A 20,946-nucleotide genomic window follows, 5' to 3' on the forward strand; every position below is an offset into this window, starting at 1 on the left:
TGGCCCAGGATCGAACATTGTTTCGTTCTGCTGTGCATGGAGTCGCTATGAGTCGGTTCCGACTCGATGGCACCTGACAACAACAACAACAGCATTTAGTAACCTTAAGTATTTGGTTTGAGTTTAGTATCAGATCTTAAATTTCCTATCCTGGAATTAAGGAAAGTGAAAGGACCTTGTTTTCATGTATTAGAAGCAGAAAGAAAGTAGATGGACTATGACCTTACTTTCTAGACAAGGTCAGAGAATCTTTTCTTTGGAATATGTGGTTTGGGAGTTGGAGCCATGGGTTCTAGTCCTAGACTTACTACCATCATCATGTAAGGCGCTTGGATGCTTAGAGTTTTAGTTTCCACTTCCTCAGACTGGGTCATAGGACTGTTTTCTGGATCAAATGAGAGTCATGAAAGCATGGCATCACAAAGGGGTAAAGAAGAATTTTGAAGCTGGTCTAATGGTTAAAGATCAGTTTCAAGCAGTAAATGAATGGCAACTTTGTTTTCTTCTTCATCTTCAGGAAATCAGGCAACACAGAAAACAGTACCAGCTACAACAGGCACTTCCACAGTACTGGTTGCAACAGCAGTCCATGCATACAGATAGTAAGTAGCTGAGAAAGAATGTCTTCGGAAGACAGGTTTTAAGCTAGTATCTTTTCTCAGTAAGCCTCTCTTGACTCCAAAATGGTTACTCAGCTCTTATGTAAATAAAGCTTCTGTAATGCATTTTAACATTTCAATTGAAGTTTCCTGTACTTAAAACTTTAAGTACTCTCAATAACTGCCTTTATAAGTGTTTACAAATGCTCAACGCTTCCATTGAGATACCATGCATGGTAGATACTTAAAGAGTAAAGAAATTTAAATTATAAACTGCTCACTTCTATTCCTTTCTAGAGACACTGTAAGGCAGAAAAGAAAGCTGATACTTCAAAGTTTTAGAAAGTATTAATACCTGTTGCTTTTCTTGACTCCACAGCATAAATGGTCAATATGTGAAGCAAGGCAAATTTGGTGCAGCGGTCCTGGGTAATCACACAGCCAAAGAGGTGAGAATACCCCCATGTCTCATGTATTTTCAGATGTGCTAGATCATACTAATGAGTTGACACTTATCTGGGTCTGCCCAGTGTCCTGTGTATATCAGAGGATTAGAGTAAGTGTAATAAATATGCCTTTATAAGAATAGGCTATAGAGTAAATGATCACTTTTTGCTTACTATTATACATGTAAATAAATCCAACCACTCAAAATCTTTAAATTTGATCTTTATGATATATATTTATTTAGCTTAAGAATGAGGAGAATTTGAGAGTAAACTATTTTTACTAAAGACGTTATTTAGTTGTTAAGTGCTATTGAGTCAGTTTCGACTCTTAGCGACCCTGTATACGGTATCCAATGCTATAAATCTTTGTTGTTGTTGTTGTTAAGTGCCTTCGAGTCGGTTCTGACCCATAGCGACCCTGTACAGGGTTTCCGAGGGTGTAAATCCTTACGGGAGTAGAAAGCCTCATCTTTCTCCCGCGGAGCAGCTGGTAGTTTCGAACTGCTGACCTTAAGGTTCGCAGCCCGATTCGTAACCACTACGCTACCAGAGCTCCTTTGGAGGAACAGAAATCCTCATCATTCTCCCTTGGGGTGACAGGTGGACTTAAGCCACTGACCTTGTGGTTCATGATCTAGAGCTTATCCTCTAGAACCACTGTGATTTCTTAGTGAACAGCACTTCCTGTATTGCACAGTGTTATGTCTACATTAATCAGGGTTTATTCTTTGAATCCATTTTGATAATACGGGTAGTTGATTGCATAGTATAACATTAATTTGAGTCAAAAAGAAGATGAAGCTGAAAGGCCTGATACTGATTTCATTATGTGATTTGTGTCTATTTTTAAGTTTTGTTCCAGAACACTTTGAACATTGTTGAAAGAAGTATAAGAAATAATAGAATTTAAGAGCTTGAAATGTCCAAAGAGCATAGGCCCTATCCTCCTCATAAACCTGGAGGCACACAGAGAGATAAGATAACCTGTTCAGGGAAACTGATAAAATGAACAGCACGATTTGCGTTTGAAACAAAACAAACAAACTAACTAAACAAAAAAGCAACCACCATCAACCAGAAAACTTAATTCTGGAAAATTTCAAATACACATTAAAAAAGTGCAACTAGAATAATGAACCTCTGTTGTTGTTAAGTGACATCAAGTTGGTTCTGACTCACAGTGACCCTGTACAGGGTTTCCAAGGAGCAGCTGGTGAGTTTGAACCACCGACTTAGTGGTTCAAACCAACCTTGCGATCCAGTGCTTTATCCCACAGCGCCATACCAGGACTCCAGTGAACCCCATTAATAGGCCCCTGTTATCCTGGTAGCGTAGTGGTTATGAATCAGGCTGCTAACCTCAAGTTCAGCAGTTTGAAACTACCAGTGGTTCCGTGGGAGAAAGATGAGGCGTTCTGCTCCTGTAAAGATGTACAGCCATGGAAACCCTGTGCAGGGTCACTATGAGTAGGAACCGACTCCATGGTACTTAACAACAACAACAGTTATTAATCTTGTTTATCAACCCACCTTCTTCCTCCTTCCTGACTCAGATTATTTTGAACAAATCTCTAGAATATAATTTTAGCTGTAAATAGTTTAGTATGTATTTCTAAAAGATAAGAACTTAAAAAATTATTACCATTATGCCATTATCACACCTAAAAAGAATGAAGAATTCCTTATTTGTCCATTGAAAGTACAAATTTCCTTGATTTTCATATATATATGCAGTTGGTTTCTGTGCTTGTTAAGTCTCTTTCATATGGCAGTCAGAAGGAATATAATATATATTATTGATATCATTACTTAGATCTATTACTTCATTAGATCATTGCTTTTTAGATTTTTAAAATCTGGTCTTGGTACTTCACTTCCAGGATTGCATTAGGTCACAACAGGCAACATTTGTGCTCTAACAATTATAAGAAAAAAATGATAAATTGTAAAATTTATATGTTAAAATTTATCAGAGAGAGTTGTGGAAGTGATGAATTAAAATTTCATAGGGGGAAGGAAGAGCCAGTGAGCTGACTGTTTTATCCCCTGGCAGCATTTGCCAATTTGGGGCATAGCCTAAACATCACACATGTCCCAAGCAGAAAGGAGAAAAGAGAAATTAGGAAAATTTAGAAGAGCTTCAAACAAAAGGTTAGCTTTTCTCCATGAGACATTTGCTGTGTTCTGAGAAGCTAGAAGTTCAGGTCTGTACCGTGAAATTCCAGTGAAACTTCCTCAGTTTTATGGTGTGTAGGAGATAAGGCGTCCTGTGGTGCTGCAGGATAATGCGCTGGACCACAGGTCAGTTTGAGCCACAAGGTTGGCAGTTCAAACCCACCAACCGCTCCTTGGCAATCCTATACAAACTCGCTATGAGTCGGAACTGACTCAACAGCACTTGAACAACACCAGCAATAAACAGGAGAGGACTCCTGGTGTGGAGTGGACTGCTTATCACAAGGTTGGCGGTTCAAACCCACTAGCTGTTCTTGGAAACACTGTCGACAGCACTTAACAACAGAGAGGAACAGGAGTCCTGGTGGCATAGTGGGTTAAAGGTTGGGCTATTTGAACCCACCAGCTGCTCCAGAGGAGAAAGATTGAGGCTGTCTGCTCCCATAAAGATTTCTAGACTCAGAAACCTTATGAAGTAGTTCTACTCTGTTCTGTGGGGTCACTCTGAGTTGGAATCGACTCGATGGCAGTAGTTACATATAGATTGGAGGCCTTCAGTAAGCATGAAACCAGTGTTCCTCTCAATACTTTTGCCAGATTTTGAACCTTCATGGCAGAGGCAAAAAAACTCAGCCCAAAAATCTCTGAAGGACAAAACTTCTAGGACTAAGGAGTCAGACACTTTACAGGCTCTCAGTCATAAGCCTGGGAAGATCATGCTTGAGATCAGAGACTACCCAGAGGTGATGGTGTTATTAAGTGCCTTCGAGTCAGTTCTGACTTATAGTGACCCTTTATAGGGTTTCCAAGGAACAGCTGATGAGCCTGAACCGCCGACCTTGCGTTTCAAACCGACCCTGCAGTCCAGCACATTAACCAGCAGCGCCACACCAGGACTGTACCCAGAGATGTACTGGCCCTTAATAAATTTACCATCTGCCTCTGACAAGCTCACTCTGTAATTGGCTGAAAATGATAATAAGCTCCTCATCCTCTTACATAGGAAAAACGGAATCCCCTCTGGCAGTAGGTCTGATGGGAGCTTCCACAGTTTTCATATACAATGGCAGAACTATAATGAACAATTACTTGATATGTAAATGGGAGGGGAAATGTTACTGATGAATGAGGACAAAAACAAACAAAAAACCTAATAAGAGCAGGCACACAAATAATCTAGATGTTGAAATTAACCTGTACAGTATTTTAAGTAACTATGAATTGTATCTTTAAATAGAGGGAAAGGCAATGGGATAAAGAAATGGCAAATTTAAAAAATCGTAATCCATAAAAATACTCAAATGACATTCTAGACTTGAGAAAGACAGACAATATCTGGAATTAAAAATCCATTGAATGTGTTTACCAAGTTCTAGACACAGCAGAAAGGAGCTTTGGTAGTGTAGTAGTTACGAATCTGGCTGCGAACCGCAACATCAGCAGTTCGAAACTCCCAGCTGTTCCGTGGGAGAAAGATGAGGCTTTCTGCTCCCGTAAAGATTTACAGCCTCGGAAACCCTGTACAAGGTTGCTATGAGTCAGAACCGACTCCACGGCATATAACAACAACACAACAACGGACACAGCAGAAGGTAGGCCTAGTGACTGAGGAGGCAGTTCAGTAGAGAAAATATCCAAACTGAATCTCAGAGAGAAGGAAGAATAGCAAAAGAACAGTAAGACTAAAAAAGAATAGAACTTGAATAGAAAAAGAGCAGAACTTAAGATTCATATAGGAAACAGTTCAAAATGGTCTAATACACATGTAATATACAGGTAATTGTAATCCAGAGATCATAGAATGACACCTTTAAAATGCTGAAAGACAAAAATGGCAACATAGAATTCTATACCTAGCAGAAAATCCCTGCAAAAAGAAAGTGAAATGAATTTTCAGATCAATAAGAGCTGAGAAAATTCATTGCCAACAGATGCACTGTACAAAAAATATTAAGTGAAGATCTTTAAGTTGAAGGAAGAAATGACTGCCTATGTTATTTAAAGGATACATAGAATATTTATAAGAACACTGTGAGTAGATAAAAGATTCTAAGTGAAAAAAGTTCAGATATTAGTAAACAAGAGGCTGGAGTCATAGCCTGTGGTGTAGTCATAGGTAACTACATAGCAATAAAAAAGGATAAATTACTGGTACATGAAATGAAGGTAAGTCTCACAGACATGTTGTATAAAAGAAGGAAGACCCAAGAGTCTATTACATGATCCCATTATATATAGATTAAAAATAACAAAAGTAATCCTGATGAAGTCAGGACAGTGGCTACTTCAGAACAAGGGTTATTGGCTAGAAAGGAGCATAAGGAAACCTTCTAAAGTTTTGGGAATGTTCAAGTGTTTTTGAGCAGAGTGATGGTTATGTGGTTGTATGTATGTGTATATATAAAATTTGATTTTAAGATATGTGAACTTTACTATTTAGTTTTCCTAAATTAATTTTTATTTTTTATTTTTTAAGCAATGTGTTACTTTAGTCACCTTTCATTTAAATGAAAAATCAACAAAATAAAGATATCCCTAGATATCCCTAATTACAACTTGGAGTCCTAGTGTGACACTGTAGGATAAACACTAGACCACAAAGTCTGTGTGAACCTCAAGGTCGGTGATTCAAACCCACTGACCGCTCTTTGGAAACCCTATACAGGGTCGCTAGAAGTCGGAACTAACTCAATAGCACTTAACAACAACAGTTACAACTAAGGAATAAGGCCAAACTGATAAGAGAACTTAAAATGCATGATAAGAAGATATTTAAAAACTAAGCCTTAAGGGATGAACTGAATTTCAGATTTTATAGCTTTTATAGTATGATTCTTGGTGGTGCTAATGTTGTATTACCTTTTTAACTTCTGTCCTTTTTTTTTTTTTTTTTTCCTGCTCTGTCTTTGCTTGAGTACAGTATAGGATTCTTCTTTATATTAGTCAGCAGCAGCCAGTTACTGTTGCCAGAATTCACCAGAACTTTGAGCTCATGGTAAGACATCCCCAGATTGGCATCATTAATTCCTTTGGAATAGCTTTACAGGAGAGATGAATATGAATATTCTCGGTAAAAATGAGATCTTCTGCTGTCGGGGACCTGCCTCGACATTGGGGTTCAGTTCACGAGGGGAGGATACCTGACGGCGACTCAAGAATACACAGAAAGAGACAAAGGAGACAAAGAGAGAGACAAAGAGGCACCCCAAAGCCAGGGTGGATACATCACTGATAGGCAACCTTGGGACTACAGGCATCGTGGCCTCTGCAGGCAGCAACTCACTGCCCTGCAATCTTTACTGCATGCCTTCCAACCCGTAATGCTCCGCAATCTTTACTCCATGCCTGCCATCCAGCAATGCCAACCAGTAATGCCAACCAGTAATGCCACCTGGGGAGGCCCGGGTCTCTGCTTTATTCAGGGGAGGAGTTTCACACCAAGCTGGGAGGGACTTAGGCAAGGTACAGCTAACATCAGTACTTTTCCAGACATTCAGGTAACTTTACATTATACTTCACTGGTTCGAATCCCAGGCCAGCAACTTGGATTCTCAGGCCCAATTAACATATCTATAGCCCCTGAGCATAGTTGGGGGAAGGTGAGAGTTAAAGACAAAAGCTTGGGTGGAGTCCTGCTGCTTTGGCTTCCTGAGCCAGGTCTGCAGGAGGACTCCAGACGCCCAGGTGAATGGGCTGCACCTGGAAAAGGATTAGGGAGGATGGGTTCTTTGTCTATGGAACAAAGAGCTGTGAAGTAGCTAAGACATTTTTAGTTAATCCTTTGGAGAAATGCTTAACCTTACAACCTTCAGTCTGGGCTTTAGGAAAATACCCCATTTATCTGTGGATTGCCAAAGGCTCCAGTGTATTAATTTAATATATATACCTGAATATTAATATGAAAGCAATTTGCCATTAACTGCCAGTGGCCTCATTTGTTACCCTCGGCCCTAGCGGGCCTCGAACCTCTGATTAGTCTTACACGGTCTGCAACATTCTGCAGTATCCTGGGCATTAGTATGGATAATGCTAAAAAGGTCTCTTGGTTACCTTCTAAGAATATGATCTGAAGGATGGTTGGTGAAAGGTGGGAGGGAAGGAGAGAGTTCCTATTATCTTTGAGTCCATTTTAGTCTAGATACTTCTCCATGAGGTTAAGTAGTCAGATTTACCCATTTCACATCTTGTGGTTCACTTACGCCAACATTGCTCCTTTTCCCAGGTGCGGCCCAATAACTATAGCACTTTTTATGATGACCAAAGACAAAATTGGTCCATCATGTTTGAATCAGAAAAGGCTGCTGTGGAGTTCAACAAACAGGTAATGTCTATTTCTTCTGTGAAAAGCCAGAACACATGTCTGGAGTTCCCAAATTTTAGGAAAATACACGGAAAACACATAATCTGATAAATGTATACATACACACATATGGCACTCTGGTAGCGTAGTGGTTATGAATCAGGCTGCTAACCTGTAGGTCAGCAGTTCGAAACTACCAGTTGTTTCGTGGGAGAAAGATGAGGCTTTCTGCTCCCATAAAGATTTGCAGCCTCAGAAACCCTGTGCAGGGTCACTATGAGTCAGAACCGACTCCACAGTACTTAACAAACAACATATACATACATATATATATATAAATTTTTTGTGTGAAAAATGTACACAGCAGATCATACCCCCCTTCAGCAATTTAATGTATATTTCAAAGTGTAGAATATAAACAGTGATACTGCTTATATTCTTCATGTTGTGTTATCATTCTTCCTATCTCTCCCCATATTGTTTCTAAATTATTTCAACATTGACTTAGACTCATCGCCCCATAAACTACTCATTTGTGCTTTAAGTTACTGAGGTCAGTTTTATCTGATATAGATAAAAGAGTACAATGGGAAAAGAAACCAATCCTATGTTGGATGGACGCTTGAAAGCCTTTAAGACCCTAGGCACTACTCCCTGAATTGGTGGGTAGAACAGAAACTCCTAAAGCAGTACTAGGCAAATAGTCTGGATAATTCCATGAAGACATGACCCCTAAGCCTTTGAATCAAGATAACTAATCCCATTAGTTGGTGTTTGTTTATACCTAAGTAGCTTCAGCAACTGCATATTCTTTTTTATGTATGGTTGCTGCATTGTAAAATTATATGTAATCACTTTTCTAATTTACCTTTTTGGAATACAACTTAAGTGATATCAGTTATATTAGTCAGATTGTGTGTAGCTATCATCCTAAATTGATGACAGTTTTCTCATCTTTGTCGTCTTTAGGATACTTATTTAAAAATGAGACTTTTGAAAGAAAAAAAGACTAAATGTAGACTTACAAGATTAAAACCTTTTTTCCACCACATAAACCTGTTTCTTTTTGTTAGTAGAAAGCATAAATATTCATTAAATTTGTTACTTGAGCCTATTTCATTTTAGGGCAGTAATAGGCATGCTTATTAAAAATGAGACTTTTGAAAGACAAAAAGACTAAATGTAAACTTATTTAATTAAAACATTTTTTCCTACCACGTAAAGTACAAGGTTGGTGTTTCAAAGTCACCAGCTGCTCTTTGGAAACCCTCTACAGGGTCACTATGAGTCAGAACTGACTCTAAGGCACTTAACAACAACAACAACAAACTATTTTAAGGACTAAGTAATCTTATCTTCTAAAGGTATTGTTTTAAAATACTCTTATTACCAGTTTCCCCTGAGATAGATGACACTGTAGTCAGCATCTCTGTATAGAAGTCTGTATGCTTTCCCCCTCTGGTTATTTCCTATGCTAGATTTTTAGAAGTGAGTGATGTTTCAGTAAATTCAGATATTTTTAGATTCTGAGTACACTCTGACATACTGTTTTTCACAAAGGTTGCGCTATATCACACTCATATCGTTTGTCTCACCCTATCTTTCCTAGCATTGAGAATTATCTTTTGTTTTTTTCTTGTAGTCCTATTTGCTTGGTATAAAATAGTGAGTATTTTACTTGATAGCAATAGTGAATCTTTTTTAAAGAAAATGATTGGTAAATTTGTAATATACTAAAATAAAACATTGACAATATGAATTATTCACGAAAATGTGTCTGACTGCTTTGTTTATGCTTGATACTAAAATAATGGCTATATCAATAGGTGTCAATATGTGAAATCTGGGAATGCAACATGGTACTTTGTAAAGGGCGTTCTTTCCATGACTTTTGAAAGTTTTTTAGAAGCGCCCTTTTCTTTCAGAGGTTTTCAAACACTGAAGTAGTAAATCATAGTAATAAAGATAGCTAACATTTATTGAGTGATACTATTATTTGCCAGGTACTGTGCCATTTGCTATACTTGTATTTGCTCATTTAATCTTCAGAACCACTCTATGAGAATCATATGGCTTTTATCTCTGTTTGCAAATGTCTAATCTTGGATGTCCTGGTGTGGCACTGTGGGTTAATGCGCTGGACTGCAAAGTCAGTTTGAACCACAAGGTTGGTGGTTCAGGCTCACCAGCTGCTCCTTGGAAACCCTAAACAGGGTTGCTATGGGTGGGAACCAGCTCAACAACACTTAACAAAAACAGCACTCTTGAATACATAGAGGTTAAACGTCTGACCAAGGTCAAAAGTTAGAAAGTGGCTGGGCCCACCAAAGCCATACTCTTAGACACTTTGATTACTGGCAAGACTGCTAACTTTGGAATAGCTTACTTCATAAAATGTAATGTTTTATTACATTTGTTAATGCTCTTTCCCAAACAGTTGCAACTGCAACTGTTTGGGAAAGAGCATTAATAATGATGTGAGTACTTATTGAGCATAAACTTAAGGTTATGCCACCTTGGTTTCATCTTGTAGGTGTGCATTGCCAAATGCAACAGCACCTCTTCCTTGGATGCAGTGCTTTCCCAAGATCTCATTGTAGCAGAGGGGCCTGCTGTAGAAGTTGGAGATTCTTTGGAAGTGGCATACACTGGCTGTCTCTTCCAGAATCATGCGCTGGGCCAGGTAAGAAAATATACTCTGCAAGTTCCTTTGTAACTTAAGGAAAACAAGGCCTATACAAATAAGGTGTCACTGAATTGCTACTGTTGTCAGATAGCAATGTTTTAGAAGCCCTGTGTTAGTCACTTAACTTTTTTGACATGTTCTTTGACACTAATGTATAAAATCTGCTCAAAGCCATTGTGTCTCATCTACTTAGGAAATGTGGAAACTAGTTCCCAAGTATTGTTTTTGTTAATTTTTCATAGGTATGTCTTGTCCAGGGCTTTGAGCCAGTTCTTCTTGGTTCAACCTCCTGCTGAGGATTTGCATTCCACCCTAGGTATACTTAGTTTACATTTTAACAAGATCCCTTTTTTTTTTTTTTATGTTTTATTGTGACTTATGTGATACATGGGAGAACATTAGCTTCACATTCATACTATGGTATATCGTTTCATTGCCATGGTTACAATCAAGGCCTGCCCCCTGGTCGTGAGCACACAGCCGCTCTCCCTCTCTGGGTCTAAAGTTCCCAGCTGCTCCATCTCTCCACATCATCGTCTCTGCCTGCATCTCTGCCTGCATCTCTGGCGTCACTGCTTCTCTGGGTAGGGTCCCGCTCTCTGATGTTCTCCCTTGATGGTCCCAGGGACCTCTGCTCCTAGACTGCAAAGTTAATTACTCCCCTCCTTGCTACAAAACGTCTACGTCTACATTTCCAACCCTCACAATCAGTCCTGATAACAATTTTTCACTATTGTATCACATGAGACCTTGCCTCATCTCCTTTCATCAGCCCCACCTGGACAGATTGAATACTAAGTGGAGATTCTACTTTCCTCTGCACCCTCTGGATCTAGGCTTCCTCTTGAAAGCTTGTAAGCCAGTCACTTCTTGCCTTTGTAGCACCCCCATTTTGGGTAGCCAATGTCCAAGTTGCCCATCCCTGTCTACTCTGTGTATGGAGAGGGTGGGAATGATCCTCGCTATAAGATTTGTTCACTCTTTTGAGCTATTGCATCCATAGGTGTAGGTCAAGTTCATCAAATTGTGTCAGATTACTCTTTTTTTCCTCTTTCTTCTTCTAGTTGAATTCTGATCATCCAGCCATTGAAGCCAGGTCAAGTGGGTATTATCTTCAAGTGAGGGTGTTCTTATGCATATGCCCTCTCTTCTAATCAGCTGAATGCTTCACTAGCCATTCTAGTCCTATGTGGGTATGACACTGACTCTGGGCCCAGGAGTCCCCAAGTCTTGCCACACTGCTGGCCAACCAGGTCTCCACCGGGTTCACAGGAGTCTGCTGAACGTTGTAGGGCTTGGCTCGCAGCTTCATTGCTGTTCTTCCCTCACGTTCCCATATTGGAGCGTATATTCCCATTGAGTCTTAGTCTTAGAAGGGGGTTTGCCCTAGGGGATCCGACCACTTGGCTTGATGTCTCTTGGGTGAGCAACTTGCTTGTTCTTGTAGTGATTACTACTGATTAGTTGGACTGCCTATATTGTTTTGTATTTTTCCTGTCAGGCTTTCTTTCAAGAAATATCTTCTGTTCTTCTAGTGGATCTAGGCTGGTCTACTTGTCCTTTCAAGTGGAAATTTCCCATCTCAGAAGATTCTGGATGTGGTTCAGGATTCCACCTATAGTCTTATGTAATGCAAAGGCTCCACAGGAAGCCTCCTTCACTGGGCACTTTGTAGCCTCATTTTAGGTACTCCAATCAGTTATGGTAGCCTGGTAGTTACGAATCGGGCTGCTAACCTCAGGGACAGAAGTTCGAAACTACCAGCTGTTCTGCAGGAGAAAGATGAGACTTTTTGCTCCCCTAAAGATTTACAGCCTTGGAAACACTGTACAGGGTCGCTATGAGTCAGAACTGACTCCACAGCACATAACAACAACAACAACAATCAGTTATAGGCAGAAGATGGATTTACAAGCTTTCTGTGGTGATATTTCTGGCTATTCCTTTCACTCCCCCTCAAGTGTCTATTTTATAATGGTATGCCAGGGAAACCAAAATTCAGAAGACAGCCAAGCATTTAACAAGATCCTTTTCATAAATGATTTTGTTAAAATGTAAATTCTAATTAGTATATCTGGGGTGGAATGCAAATTCTCAGCAGGTGACCATACTGGAATGTGCTCATTGGAAGCCCTGGTCTTGTTTATCAGCTATAAACATGAATATTTTAAGGGATTAGGTCTTAAAACATCTTTTTAGACCTTTCTTGTGGACCCTGTTTTGGTGCTGTGAGTTAATGCGCCAGACTGCAAAGCCTGTTGAACTGCACGGTTGGTGGTTCAAGCTCACCTATAGGTCAGAATTGACTTGGAGGCCCTTAACAACAACCAGAAGACCTTTCTTACAGTTGTTTCTCTAATGTCAGTCTTATATTGTTAAGTTCTGACTCATAGCAACCCTCTACAGATAAAGTTTCCAGTGAATGGCGGTGGGTTAGAACCTCAGTGATATTATAAATATGTTAGGCTTTTTGTGTCTTCATATTGTTACACTCTCAGACTTAATAATATAGTATAACAGAAAGAGCTGTAGACTGAGTTTAAAAAAATATATGGATCTAAGCCCAAATTTAAGGAGCTCTGGTAGCGTAATTGTTACAAATCAGGCTGCGAACTGCAAGTTCAACAAGTCGAAACTACCATCTGTTCCACAGGAGAAAGATTAGGCTTTCTGCTCCCGCAAAGATTTACAGCCTCGGAAACCCTGTACAGGGTCGCTATGAGTCGGAACCAACTCCATGGCACATAACAACAACAACAAACCCAAATTTATTCCTGATTTGACCTTGATTAAGTCATTTAAACTCTTAATTTTTATTTTTTTTTCTATCTGTGAAAGGAGGTTGATGGTTCCACCTGGCTTACTTGGCAGGGTTGGTGTCAGTATCAAATGAGATAATTTATCTGAGAATTCTTTATAGAAAAAAAATGCTATAAAGCAGCAATAGAAATGCACTTTAATTTTTTCTAAACCTGGTATACCATTGTCTCAGAGATACTCAGTGTAGTAGCACCCTTTAGCCATGATGTAGTTCCATCTTTTCAGTTTTTTTCACAGCTATGTTCCCAACATATTTTACATTCCCCGTTCCAGAAGTACTGTGCTGTTATGTGTTGTTGTTGTTAAGTGCCATTAAGTCGGTGGTTCTGACTCATAGGGACTCTGCATGTGGTTTCTAAGGGAGGGGCTGATGAATTTGAACCCTGACCTGACCTTGCTGTTCAAAGTGACCTTGCAGTCTAATGCTTATTCTGTAGTGCCTATCATGATTCTTCTTTTACTGATGAAATTGCAGGTTTTTGACTCCACTGCTAACAAAGACAAGCTGCTTCGTCTGAAATTAGGATCAGGAAAAGTCATCAAGGTAAGGGTTTAACTGTGTTCTTATATAACTCTTGAAGTTACAGTAGATAAAATTTTATGAATTTTCAAACCTGGATATAGCCTCTGAGTCTAGAGAGTCTTGGTTGAAAAGTAGGAGGGGGGAAATGTGGTACATTATCTGCATTTGGGGGATTTTTACCTATTTTAAAAATGCATACATTACTTTAGTCCTAACCTTTCTTTTTCATTACCAGTTGTATAGGGATTTTATAAAATAAGAAGTATTTTACACATGGGGGGTAACATTGTATCAAGTCAATACTAATTAGGGCAGAACAGTTTTCTTCATATCATTATGACTTCTTTACCTAGAATTTTTTGGAGACTTTCCTGTAAATCATAGCAGTAAAGGTCATGGACCTTGAAGCTAGCCAGGTCTGGTATGCATCTTGGCATAACTTGCTAACTGTATGTTCTTGGGCTAGTTGCTTAACCGCCCCAAGCCTCAATTTTCTCATCTGTAGAATGGGGATAATGCTACCAACTTTATGAGGTTATTTTAAGCATTACTGTAAGTAAGCACATAATATATGCATTCTACCTTTTTTTGTCAACTATGTCCTCCCTTCCACAAGGTATTTTTATAAGCTCTGTGGTAAATTTTTAAAAACAACATATAAAATAATTAGTGCTTACAGAATACTGGGGAGGGGGATGAGGTTGGCAAAACAAACAAACTACAGTATAAGCATGCTTTTATAGTAAAATACAGTAAACACAATATGTGAAACACTTAGGACAATACCCAGGAAAATGTGCTTAATAAATGATAACTTTTGTTGCATTCTCACTGCCCCCCTCCCCCCATTTTCTCTCATCATTTAAGATAAGTATATTCTGTCCAACCACAGATATGCTGGCTTTTATAAATAGGTTTGCAAGTGTTACTCTAGATATCTTGTAGCTGATATGGAGAGAATAATTGAACTTGACCTGTTAGAGTTACCATCTAATCTAAGCCTGAGAAGATGGATGAGTGAAACCTGATCACCCTGTACTTCACTGTGTCTTATAAGGAGGTTTGTGTCTGATGAGTTTTCCACCTTTTCTGATTCCTGAAGGGCTGGGAGGATGGAATGCTGGGTATGAGAAAAGGAGGGAAGAGGTTGCTTGTTATCCCACCATCCTGTGCTGCTGGCTCTGAAGGGGTAATAGGATGGTCTCCAACAACAGACTCAATCCTGGTGTTCGAAGTGGAGGTTAGGCGGGTGAGTGAAACTCTGTGAACTCTGCTGTGTTACTTGATGAGTCCTTGGAGTATGCCTCTTTACTAATTAAGTAAAATGAATAAATAATGGTATTTAAGTATCAGGTTCTCTAGACATAGTTATAAAAATTTGTTATATAAAGTAGAAATGTTATAGTGGAAATAGCAACTACTATGGAATCCAAAGACTAAGATCTATGCCCTTCTTGGCTCTCTGTAGAGAGTCTAAAAGTTGTGACTGAGCAAATTACTTCTCCACCCTTTTTGTCTATAAAATAGTGATACCTACTGAGTGCACTTAGCAATTCCATAGCTAGAAATCTAGCCTACCAATATAGTCACATAAGTATGTAAAGATAGGTTTTTCCTTCCTCTGTTACACTGTTTATAATAATAAAAAACTTGAAATTACCCCTAAATGTCTTTTGTTAAGAGATGGCTTAAATTATGTTTTTCTCTCCAGAGGACTCTTAAGTAGTTGTTAATGAACATTCAAAATCTGTTGTTAAATAAAAGAGCTAAGATGTTGAACAGCATTGACAGTACTGTCTTTGTGTGTGTGTGTTTGAACAGTCGTATATCTGTAGCTATATATATCAGGGTAGGGAACGTTTAGCCCACAAGCTGTATAAACCTGAAAAATCGTTTGGTCTGGGCCTGCCAAGGCAACCGCAAGATTTGAAATTCAAGAAGTCTAGGAGCTTTTTTCATAGCAGCGTAAATTTATATTAAATGATGTTATCAATATACAAATGGTCCTTGGCAGAAAGAAGGTTCCCCACCCTGGTTAAGTGTTGTCAAGTTGGTTCCAACTCATAGCAACCTTGTTCAGGATTTCTGAGGAGTGACTAGTGGGTATGAACTGCTGACCTTATGGTTAGCAGCCCAGTGCTTATCCTGCAGCACCACCAGGACTCCATGTCTCCATATATACACTGTCTTACATACTCTGGTAGTGTAGTGGTTATGAATAGAGCTGCGAACCGCAAGGTCAGCAGTTCGAAACTACCAGCTGTTCTGTGGGAGAAAGATGAGGCTTTCTGCTCCCGTAAAGATTTACAGCCTCGAAAACCCTGTACAGGGTCACTATGAGTCAGAACCGACGCCACGGCACATAAAAACAACAACAACAACATAACTTTTACAGAAATAGATTTTTTTGAATGTCCATGTTTGATAAGGTGGAGGGTCAGAGAAAAAGAGGAAGACCCCTGATGAGATGGATTGGCCAAGTGGCAGCATTGATGGACTCAAGCGTGGCAACAGTAGTGAGGTTGACCCAGGATTGGGCAGTGTTTCATTCTGCTGTGCATAAGGTCGCTATGAGTCAGTACCGACTCGATGGCACCTAACAACAACATATACATATATAAGGAGCTCTGGTAGCGTGGTAGTTAAGAATCTGGCTGCTAACCTGAAGGTCAGCAGTTTGAAACTACCAGCAGTTCTGCGGGAGAAAGATGAGGCAGGCGTTCTGCTCCCATAAAGATTTACAGCCTCAGAAACCCTGTGGGTCACTATGAGTCGGAACTGACTCCACGGTACTTAACAACAACAATATGCATATATACAGTCTTATATACATACATCTATATGTATATACACACGTGTGTATACATACTTGCATATCTGTATACTATATGTGTGTGTCTCCACAAGTCTGTCAGTTTGTCATATTGTACTGGCTTTCATGTTGCTGTGATGCTTTCATGTTGATGTGGTGTTTCAAACACTAGCAGGGTCCCCCATGATGGACAGGTTTCAACCGAGCTCCCAGACTAAGAACAAATTGTATTGTTGTTGTTAAGTACTGTGGAGTTGGTTTAGACTCATAGTAACTCGCTATATGGTTTCTGAGGAGTGGCTAGTGAGTTTGAACTGCTTACCTTGCAACTATAGGATAAGCAGTCTAGTGCTTATCCTATAGCACAACACTAAGTGGTCCACTTCTGAGGGATTATTAGCCCCTATTAACCTTGTAAATAGCAGCAAAACATTGTCTGAAATAGTGCTGTAAAATAATCTCCTCAGATTGGAAAGCACTCAAAATATGACTGAGGAAGAGCTGGCTTCTTCATAGAGTCAACTGTAATGATTTCGGGACCTTCATTTGTTGATGGGGCATGACTCAAAATGAGAAGAAACAACTGCAAATATCCACTGATAGTCAGGATGTGGAATGTACAAAGTATGAATCTTGGAAATTCTGAAGTTGTAAAAAATGAAATGAAGCACATAAAGATCAATATCCTAGGCATCAGTGAACTGAAATGGACAGGTATTGGCCATTTTGAAGCAGATAATCATATGGCTTACTATGCCAGCAATAACAAATTGAAGAGTAATGGCATTGCATTCATAATCAAAAAGAACCTTTCAAACTTTATCTTGAAGTACAATGATGTTTGTCACAGAATAATATCTACACACCTACATGGAAGACCAGTTAATATGATTGTTATTCAGATTTACGCACCAACCACCAAAACTGAGGCTGAAGAAATTGAAGACTTCTACCAACTTCTTCAGTCTGAAATTGATCCAACACACAGTCAAGATATATTGATAATTACTGGTGATTGGAATGTGCAGCATGGTTATTAAAGAGGAGGGCTCAGTAATTGAAAAATATGGACTTGGTAATAGAAATGATGCTGGAGATCACATGATAGAATTTTGGAAGACCAATGAATAATTCATTTCAAATACACTTTTTAGCAACTATACACATGGACCCCACCAGATGGAATGCAGAGAAATCAAATTGATTACATCTGTGGGAAGAGACGATGGAGAAGCTTAGTATTACCAGTCAAAATAAGGCTAGGGGCAGACTGTGGAGTAGACCATCAATTGCTTATATGCAAGTTCAGGCTGAATCTGAAGAAAATTAAAACAAGTCTGTGAGAGCCAATATAGGACCTTGAATTTATCCCACCTGAATTTAGAGATCATCTGAAGAACAGATTTAGTACATTAAACACTAAAGACCAAAGACCAGAAGAGTTGTGGGATGACATCAAGAACATCAGACATGAAGAAAGCAAAAAGTCATTAAAAAGACTGGAAATAAAGCTATGACCAAAGTTGATGTCAGAAGAAAGTCTGTTGTTCTTGAATGTAGAATAGCTAAAGTGAATAGAAGAAATGATGACGTAAAAGAACGAAACAGAAAACTTCAAAGAGCAGCCCAAGAAGACAAAGGCAGGTATCATAATGAACTGTACAAAGACCTGGAGTTAGAAAACCAAAAGGGAAGAACATACCGAGGATTTCTCAAACTGGAAAGAACTGAAGAAAAATTCAAACCTCAACTTACGGTATTGAGGGATTCTATACAATGAACACTGGACTGTGAACCACAAGGTCTGTTTTTCAAGCCCATCAACTTCTCCATGGGGGAAAGATGCGAGTTTCTACTCCTGCAAAGATTTGAAGCCTCGGAAAGGTTATACAAGGTTTCCTTGAGTTGGAACTAACTCACTGGCACTAAACAACAACAGTGGGCAAAATATTGACTGATGCAGGAAGCATCTCAAGAAGATAGAAGGAATATTCAGTCATTGTATTAGAAAGAATTGGTCAAAGTTCAGCCATTTAAGGAAGTAGTACATGATCAAGAACCAGTGGTATTGAAGTCCAAGCTGTACTGAAGCCATTAGCAAAAAACAAAACAAAACACAAGGCTATAGGAATTGATGGACTACCAATGGAAATGTTTCAACAAACTGATGCAGTACTAGAAGTACTCACTAGTCTATGTCAACAAATTTGGAAAATGGCTGGCTACCTGGCCAACTATTGGCAAGAGATCCATATTTGTGCCCATTCCAAAGAAAGGTTACTGAACAGAATGCACATATTATTAGACAACATCATTAAAGTAAAATTTTGCTGAAGATAATAAAAAAAAAACAGTTGTAGAAATTGGATTTAGAAGAGAACATGGAACGAGGAATATCACTGTTAATGTCAGATGGATCTTGACTGAAAGCAGAGAGTACCAAAAAAATGTTTACTCATGTTTTATTGACTATGGAAAGGCATTTGATTGTGTTGGATCATAATAAACTATGCATATTATGTGAAGAATGAATTCCAGAACACTTAACTGTGTTCATGCGAAACCTATACATAGAACAAGAAGCAGAGTTGGAACAGAACAAGGGATGCTGAGTGGTTTAAAATCAGAAAAGGTATTTACAGGGCTGTTTCCTTTCACCATGCTTATTCAGTCTGTATGCTGAGCAGATACTCTGAGAATTTGGATTATATGTAGAAGAATGCGGTATCAGGATTAGAGAAAAAGACCTTAATTAACCTACGATATGCAAATGACACAACCTTGTTGGAAGCCAAGATAACTTGAAGCCTTTATTGATGAAAAGCAAGCCATACAGCCTTCAATATGGATTCTAATTTAATGGAACAAAAACAAAAATCCTCACAACTGGACCAATAAACAGCATCATGACAAATGGAGAAAAGATTGAAGTTGTCAAGGATTTTATTTTGCTTGGATCTGCAATCAATTTACATGGAAGCAGCAGTCAAGAAATCAAACAACATAATGCAATTGGCAAATCTGCTCTATGAGACCTCTTTAAAGTGTTCAAGAGCAAAGATATAACTTTAAAGGTGTGCCTGACCCAAATCATGGTATTTTCAGTTATCTTATATGCATGTGAAAAGTAGATAAGGAATAAGGAAGACTGGAGAAGAATTGATGAATTCGAGTTATGTTGTTGGCTAAGAATATTGAAAGTATGTGGACTTCCAGAAGAACAATCTATCCTGGAAGAAGTACAGCCAGAATGCTTCTTAGAAATGAAGATGTTGAGATTTTGCCTCACATAAATACTTTGGACGTGTTATCATGGGGAAGGACATCATGCTTGGTAAAGTAGAGGACTCATAAAAAAGAAGATGAATTGACACAGTGGCTACAACTCTGGGCTCAAACATGACAATGATTATGAGTGAGACAAGGGGAAAAGAGGGTCCAGAATTAAACATGGGTTTAATTTAAGTCCTGTAATCCAAGCCTGAGGAATGTTGAGGCCTACTCACCTCCTTCTTGGGCAATTGTAAAGATATGCAAGACATGCCCAGGGTCATAGTTAAGCATCCACATCCTGGGATACGCCATAGAGAAAGACCACCCATAAAAATTCTGAGTTTTTACTTCCTTATGAAATATTTTACAGGTCAGACTGGTTTGCCTAGACATAACTTTAAGGGACAAACCTATTGGGGCAGAGGAGAATGCTATCCCTTGGGAGGAGTCTAAATTAAGAGTCCTGAAGAACCACACACATTTGACATCCCCGAATAAGGTCTATCTGCTCCTGCCAGAGACCTTTGTGGGTAAAATCCCATAAGAAATGCTGTGTACCCAATTAACATGCCCCCTCCTAAATGGGCTATTTCCTGGAAATCCTCACCTGTCATTATGAATAAACATATCTTTTCTCTACCCCAAACCTTTTAAATCCCAGCAAAGCCCTTGTTGGGGAGATGGAGGTTAAGCCCTTTCCATCTCCACTTGCAAGTCTGTTTCCTGTAATAAAGTTTTGCGGGTATGGAATACTATTCCTAATCAGTACAAGGCAAGACCCCTCTCTTGAAGGATGGAGATGCAGTTGGCACTTCCTGTAACATAACATCAGGATGGTGCAGGCTGGGACAGTGTTTTGTTCTGTTGTGCCTAGGGTCACTTTGAGGCAGATCTGGTTTGATAGCACATAGTACATAATGACCACAATTTATATGTGTATACACCCCTACATACACACACAAGACATGAGCCCATATGATGTTTCCAGAAAATTTCTGAAAGCATTAAAAGAAATTAATTTTCTAAAAAGAAAAAACAATATTTTCTCTGGAGAATGAAAAGGCAGTTCAGAGGCTTTTACATTTTACTTTCTCCCCCTTATTTACCATTTGAAATGTTTACCATGAACATGTATAATTTCTGTAATGGTTGGTTTGAGCCACAAGTTCAGCGATTGAGGCTTAACAGCTGCTCCTCAGAACCTCTATACAAGTCGGAACCAACTCCACGAAACTTAACAACAACGAACCCTTTTTTACCATTTGAAATTTTGTCATGAATATGTATAATTTCTATACTGATATATATA

At 39.0% G+C, this 20,946-nt stretch overlaps 1 protein-coding gene across 1 annotated transcript in view; it reads left to right on the plus strand.

The window, feature by feature from the left end:
• FKBP15 (FK506 binding protein 15, 133kDa) overlaps positions 1-20,946 on the plus strand; it is an 81,272-nt gene that overhangs the window by 19,768 nt on the left and 40,558 nt on the right. Inside the window, exons 3-9 of the mRNA XM_006865733.1 lie at positions 518-602; positions 979-1,048; positions 6,144-6,218; positions 7,446-7,544; positions 10,057-10,206; positions 13,505-13,573; positions 14,655-14,801. Coding sequence (XP_006865795.1) covers positions 518-602; positions 979-1,048; positions 6,144-6,218; positions 7,446-7,544; positions 10,057-10,206; positions 13,505-13,573; positions 14,655-14,801 — 695 coding nt within the window. The remainder of the gene's footprint in view (positions 1-517; positions 603-978; positions 1,049-6,143; positions 6,219-7,445; positions 7,545-10,056; positions 10,207-13,504; positions 13,574-14,654; positions 14,802-20,946) is intronic.

This window comes from Chrysochloris asiatica, unplaced genomic scaffold (assembly GCF_000296735.1).
Source record: "Chrysochloris asiatica unplaced genomic scaffold, ChrAsi1.0 scaffold00081, whole genome shotgun sequence".
NCBI classification, from domain to species: Eukaryota; Metazoa; Chordata; class Mammalia; order Afrosoricida; family Chrysochloridae; genus Chrysochloris; species Chrysochloris asiatica.